At 40.7% G+C, this 7,068-nt stretch overlaps 2 protein-coding genes across 2 annotated transcripts; both read left to right on the plus strand.

Annotated features, from left to right (window-relative positions):
- Window positions 1–1,314: 1,314 nt before the first annotated feature.
- On the plus strand, window positions 1,315–1,847 carry FOMMEDRAFT_150473 (uncharacterized protein; the record flags this gene model as incomplete). The annotated part of the gene is made up of 3 exons (XM_007261774.1): window positions 1,315–1,391; window positions 1,441–1,581; window positions 1,631–1,847. The coding sequence occupies 3 exons, from the start codon at window positions 1,315–1,317 to the stop codon at window positions 1,845–1,847; spliced, it is 435 nt and encodes a 144-aa protein (XP_007261836.1).
- Window positions 1,848–4,031: 2,184 nt separating this feature from the next.
- FOMMEDRAFT_74025 (uncharacterized protein) lies at window positions 4,032–6,599 on the plus strand (the record flags this gene model as incomplete). Its single annotated transcript, XM_007261775.1, has 3 exons — window positions 4,032–4,446; window positions 4,510–5,849; window positions 5,910–6,599. 3 exons carry the CDS (start codon window positions 4,032–4,034, stop codon window positions 6,597–6,599), a joined length of 2,445 nt encoding a protein of 814 aa, XP_007261837.1.
- Window positions 6,600–7,068: the final 469 nt, after the last annotated feature.

A 7,068-nucleotide genomic window follows, 5' to 3' on the forward strand; every position in this document is an offset into this window, starting at 1 on the left:
TTTTCGTGATGTATTACCCTCTATTCGGCTTGTGTTCCAAGCGCGCACACTGCACTGGCTAGACACAAATATGAGACTTGAATGCATTGTATCCGATCCTCGGCTATCTTCATCCCCTCCTTTGAACTTGCATGCAACCTGGAGGCATATAAGACCGTTGTGTATTCAAGTGTATCCCCGTTTGTAGGTCTTACACTGTTCAGTCCCCAATAACTGTACACACCTATGATAATTCCTCTCCTCCCAAGGACCGAAGCTGCTGATCCAAGCTTCATGATTCCTCTGGTTTCAACCTTAGGAATAGGTGATGGAGTGCAAGCTGCAATAACGACCACCTTACTGTATGATACAAGTGTGACCATTCCATTCAAATTCTATGTATTGGACAAATACTCAACTTGTAATAGTGCTTACACTGGATAAGGAGGTAAATAATTATTTGGGATCTGTTCTGGTCCATGAGTGACATGCTTTGTTCATAGGTCAAATATTTCTGGGTAAGCAACTAGTCTATATCATTTTCTAGAAACATTACACAAATATTAATGGGTCATTCTATTGTAGAAATTGCCATGCAAATTCGTAAACGTGCTTTACTTCATAGTGCGTTCATGTTTGCCTTGTAACTCCATCAACTAATTTTACTTGTTTTAAGAATCGATACATTGGAATATTTGGCTCTGTTTCGGAGTTGCTTTGTGAGTGGTACTTCTTGACATATATTATATTTATCCAATAAATGACATTGGCCTTTGAATCCTAATAGTGTATTCAAATCACCAGGACAGAATGCTGTGTGTCACTAATTTATTTTACAAGATGAAGGACAGTAGGACTGACATATTTGATAGGTGTAAGTGGAAAGACTTTCTGCTTAGTATTACTGTAACTGATTAATGTCTTACAGGCACTGCCATCCGTTGGAGTATAGACATTTCTGGTAATAGTCTGTTATTTTATTCCATAGTGTTGATAATTGAGGAATTCCAGACTGGGCATCGACGGCTTCAGTAAACTGTAGGCATTCAAGTCTCTTCATGAGTTAATACTCAGCTGACAATACTCATAGATATACTTATGGTCCTAGTTATAGTGCTTTACTCAAAAGGTAATCCAGTAGATTTCAGAGAAGTATCCTCTCACAATTCTTACAGGGAAAGCAGTATCAATTTTCTTGAAGGCCTTTTTTGCAGTAGCAGCGTCCTTTAGTTTTGTCTGTATTTGTTATACAGATGTGTACACAGACTGTAAGCTTCATGATGCATTGTCTAAGTGCTGTAAATTTCATCATACGTAACAGATGAGATTTCTCGAATGCCAAACGGCTCGTCATTCTGTGTATTGGGAAGTCGTAGTAGCCCTCGGTACTGGCCAGTCGCACTAACTGACTGGTATGTTGATCTAAAACGCTCCTACATATTAGCCGCTCAATGAGCGTAGGTTAATAGAGGCAGCGTATATGGCCGTCCTTTTAATGCTTACGCTTTTCAAGGCATTCAAAATTTGGAAGGCAAACTTGTATCGACGAGGATTTTCCCTTGCGAAGACTCTTGTACAAAACCAATCCGTCTTCATTCTTCTGTGAGTCTGTGTTTTTGTGTATTCGAAAACTGACTCACAACGCATGCAGAGCTGTTGTCTGTGCTACGATTAATATATATCCGTATTACAAATCGGTAACAAGTCTTGCCGGGATGGAAGTCGTTCACCTCCTTGGAAGCCAATCCTTGCTCTGTCTTTTGAGCTGTAGATTACTCATTAACTTGAAGGAGTCGGGAGAGCGACAAGCCGATGGAGGAACAGCATGTCCATCCATTTTGGGAAGCACGATTCGGTTTGCTAGTTAAGCATTTTTGTAGGATAAAAGATGATATACGATCGAATGCACATTCATTCTTTAATGTATGCTCTATAGTTCCTTTCGTTCAAGGGTAACTCTCCTCTGTATTTATATTCCCGATTCCTAACCACTATACCGCTGGCCACCTTTTTTTATACATACTTTTCTTGTTGAGTATGTAAGAATAGAAGTACACAATAGATTTAGCTTCTTCGGTTTTTCTTGCCTTTGAACCAAAGAAGATTATTTTAATGTCTGACAGGTAAGACATTACATTGTTGCAAGATATTGCATCTGTCTGTATCATTTCCATACAATGTGTATTGTACTGTAGAGTCAAGTATAGTATACATCAGCACTTGCTAAAAGCATTTGATTGTTTACAATCTTTATTACTGTAATAATTAATTGTATTAGCACACTTTAGTACTTTCACCCAGCTATTGCTAGTTTTGCTAAAAGTCCTTCTATTTTTCTGGAGAACTGACATTCCTTATGCTCTTTTTTATACTGTCTAGCCTTGTCTAAAACATCACGAAAAAGTCGCAACAAATGTATTTAATAATAGCAAAAGTAAACTAATAAAATTATTTTATAAGCATTACATTCTAAAATAATACTTATATTTTACTTGTAATGTAATAATAATGCTTGTATATAAATGTAAGAAATATACAAAGTTTCTATTAAACTACAAACATGTTTTAGAGCAAGTAAACTTACTAATAGTATTATTACAACATTACATGTAAGGTACAAGTACTCAACTCTTATTATAATCTGTTAAAATTATATAATAAGATATCTACAATAATAGTTGATAGATTATAATAGTTATAAAAATATTGTATTGTGCTTGTAAGTTGATTATAATACTTTTAGTAAGATAATATGCAATTATATATATTAATATTGTTAACAATCACCCTGTTAGACTTAAAATATAATTTAGTTTTACTTTTAAACTGTATATCGAAGTGCTTACATAATTGAGTACCGAAGATCGAGAGCATATATTGACTGGGGGTCCGCTTTTCGGTTGTACGACGCGGTCGTTCCCACGGTTTCAAAGTAAGTGATCCATCAATTAGGTCAGCGTGCGGTGTGTCCGGCCTCTAGATACCTTGCTGCGAGAGCATTTTCCACTCTCCACATGTAATTTAAAATAGTAAAATAATAATAATAATAATTTCGAGATAGTAAAGAAACTTTTTACAGAGGGAAATTAAAATTTATTAAAAATTGAGCGAGAAACATTAAAATTACACACAAAACTACTAATATCTTCGTGAATAATTTTTTATAGCTAATTTCCTTCTGTAATTCTTCTTAGAATAGATTTACATGAATTATGATCAACTTTAGAAGCGTTAACCTTGATTGGATCTGTGGGAAGTAGAAGCAGAAGATTTACCTAAGGGCATACAGTCTCGCGCGTCTGGACGCAGCAGATTTCAATGTAGCCTGGAGGATTAAAATGACAGAATTTGCAATTTTAATTTGTACGCCCACTGGTAATTCTCAAAAAAATAACTAAAATAAACTACATGAAACTAACTACTAAATAATAGCCATGGTAGCTTCAAGATCACGCAAAAAACAATTAAACGGAGCAAGAAATCACCTTTGCCTCAATACTTTAGGCCCTCTGCCTCCTCCTGTGCCGGAATCGCGCAGAACAAGGTCTGCAGCCTGTTCGGCCGCAATGAAAGAGTTGGAAGACACAAGAAAGAGCTTAGAACACACAACGAAACTGCTCGAGTGTCGAGAAAAACTCACCTGCGATTATTTACGGGTGATCAGTAACCTCCGCAAGCGTGTCACCGAAAGCAGAGATAGTTCCAGTACTCTTACAAAAGTGGTCAGAAAACTGCGCATCGAACTTAAAGAGAAGCAGGACTTACTGGTATCACTGGAATCGAATCGTCTGGACTCGGAGCACACTATGGAACATTGCAGTCGTCTAAAGGCTCGTTTGGAGACATGCACACGATCCCTTCGCCGTTTGAAGAATTCTTCGGCAAGATTAGGTCAGAAACTGAGAGAAAGGGATAATAGGCTGGTACTCACAAGTAAGGAGCTCCTTGCTGCGAATTCTAGGGCCGAAACGTGCAAAACTACTCTTTTACAAGTGCAAGACGAACTTCAGGTGGCATACTCCCGTCTGGAGAGAATGCAACCGTCCCTGGACATGCAATCGTCAATTTCGGATGCATTACGCTCGAGCGAAGAAAAGCTACGTACCGAGGTTGCAATAATTCGTAAGCGGTGTGATGTGTATCGGAAACGTCTTCAGCGGGCCCTAGCAAAGATCAAAGAAAACGAAAAATTCAAAAACGAAATGAAACGCACCTCGAACCTCGTAGAAAAGGGCCGGTATACCCCAAAAGTTCGTGCACTCGTGCGCGAACTTGTTAGCTATGGGTGTCCAATGACGAAGATCGGAAAAGTAATACATACCTTCATGCGGCTTTTTTTCTCTCCAGTCCAGTCTTCCCGAGCGAAATCCAGAGGACCTATGCACGAGCGAACGGTCTCTCAGATTGTTGAAGAAGGCAGCGTAGCAGCTGATATACAGTTAGGTTATGAAATAAGCGTATCACCAGGTAATTGAACGCACGATTCGCATTTGGGATGCTGAAATCGAGTGCATATACCCACTTTAATAGCTTGTACGACGGGTTCTGACGGTACCACTCACCGAAATCAAAACTTCGAGGCCCTACACATTAATTTGAAAGCCCCGCAATCGTACGGCGATGAAACTTCTTCTGCCCTTGAGCAGAAAGTTCGTCTAGTGGGTGTAAGGATGTCAGCAAATCATCGAGCCGAAACGCAAAAAAACGGAGACTTAACAGCAATAAAAGAAGTGCTCACTGTATATCGAGATTCTCCACTCGCCGAGAATGGAGACATCCCGAAGGAACGTCTTAACGAAAATTTCATTGCGTTGAAACTAGTTGGTACGCACGGGGACCATGCGGAAGACCAGAAAGCAAAACATCGTCAGCTCGGCGAGTGGAAAAAAGAAAGAGTGGGACTTGCCTTGGGAGAAAGAACATTTTATGACTTACCTGAGGAAGAACGCAAAGACATTCTTGCCAAAGCCTTGAAGGAAAAAATCGAGGAGCTCGGCGGAGAGAAGGTCTGGGAGGCTCTTGCAGAGAAGAAGAAAGAGGAGCACAAAATCGAGTGTAAGAACGCGATTTTGTATGAGCTAGGCGGCGAGACGTACCTAAATCTTCCGGAGGAGGATGGTATAACTTGCAATCTCTGGGTTCGTGCAGGATGCGGTATGCATAAAGATTTGAACGCATCAAAAGGGGGATCTACGGGCTTGAAGAAAATGTGGGAGATGATGAGATTCGGGCCCGTTCAGCTCATGAATAAAGAAAACGATGCGGCTCACCAATTGGCGGATGGTGACGCAGAAGATCCAGCGGCGAATCGAGCAGTCGAGGTATCAACTGGCGGTGCGGCAAAACTCGTCTCTCTGATGGGTGCACTATTAAATCACAAAGACGATAAAAAGGGACAGCATGATACCTTCCGGAGCTACGTATTGCAGAAGGAGAACCGTATTTTTACGTTCCCTGATACTTCAAATACGCGATATTCGTCGAATCTTGAGGCGGCGGCGGAGGTTATCTCTCGACTCGATTTCTATGTTGACTATATGCACTTTATTCGCGATTCGAAAGAAAAACCTGGCCTCAATCATCTCGAGTCGAATATCCTAAAGGGATTACATGACTTACCTACACGTACCGAGCTGGCCGTATTTGCCTTATACCTGGAAAGCGTGTCGTATCCATACATCCGGGAGCTTCGTAAGTCTGGATTGGAGGATATGAATGCGATGGAATGCGGTCCGCTTCTTGCAAAACTGAAGTCTCACGTCAAAAAACTTATTAACTTACCTGGGCTAATCCTGAACTCGGACTCGAATCCCCTAGAGGCAATATTTCTTGCAGACGAGGCTAAGCAACAGCAATACGACATTGAAATCGTCTCAGGTCATGAGCTCCTTGATGGACCGGTGGACGTCAACGCACTGTCATCTGTTGAGTGGAAGAGGCCAGACGCAATGAAGGCAGTATGGGTAATGGCAGAGCATCTCCCCCATCTTCGCGATGCTTTTGTGGCATTCTTGGAGGCGTCTCTGACAACTTGGGAGAGATTTAGTGAGGAATATGGTGAAAACGGAGAGATCAGTCGGCTCACCAAAGAAGAAAAAGCAAAAGCCTGGATGCCAGCAACTAACGATGCGAATGAAGGGGCTCTAGGGGCGTACAGAATATCTGCCAGAAATCATCCGTCAATGAACACCGAGACTTTCAATGCAAAGGCAAAATACTCACGGAACGACACTGAGGACTTCATTGAAGCTAAGCTTGCCGGAGACGAAGAACAAGCTTATCTTCGCCAGGTTGCGCGGGATAGACTTCTTGGGAAACGAGATAAAAAACGAAGAGTCGACATTTCCGAGCAGCACGAAGCAGAAGTTACAGCAAAGCGGCAGAGGATCCAGGAGCGGAAGGACGAGCAAAGCAGACGGTCAGAGTATCTTGAAGAATTAACACTCGAATTGGACGAAGATCGAGTGCGACAGCTCAAGGTGCCTCAGCTAAAGGAACAACTTGACAAATTACGAAGGTTCGACAGAGATATTCCGAAGGAGAAAGACATAGGGAGAAAGGACGAGAGGCTTAAGGTATTACTAGATGCACTTGGTAGATACAAGAATCGTAATGTATAAATTAACTCACTCGTTCAATATAACAAAAAACAAACTACATATTCATATTCGCACAAGAAAACAGCTATATAATATCAATTTTAAATCTTCAAATCCTCTCTATTTAATTAATTATGAGTGTAGTAAGATATGTATGCAACACACTATATATATGCACTTGAATCCGTCTGTTTTCACACAAATTTGATATTTTTTTTTCAAAAAAGGCATACATAATAGTAAATAGTATCTAAACTAGTGAAATATACAAAATTTTAGTCTAGATTTGCTCCGTTGTATTTTCTACATTAAATACAAGGAGGGCGGACACTCTGTTCACCACATTTCGACTGAAAAAGGGAAATTTTCAAAGTCCGCTCGACCGCGTCTCATAACCAAAAAGCGGACCCCCAATTATTGACGCACTTGCTCTCGTCACTCCTTTCCCTCCTACCTCCACCATCTCCCCCAACCCTCTTCCCCCAACGCT

This window comes from Fomitiporia mediterranea, assembly GCF_000271605.1.
Source record: "Fomitiporia mediterranea MF3/22 unplaced genomic scaffold FOMMEscaffold_1, whole genome shotgun sequence".
In the NCBI taxonomy this organism is placed as follows: Eukaryota; Fungi; Basidiomycota; class Agaricomycetes; order Hymenochaetales; family Hymenochaetaceae; genus Fomitiporia; species Fomitiporia mediterranea.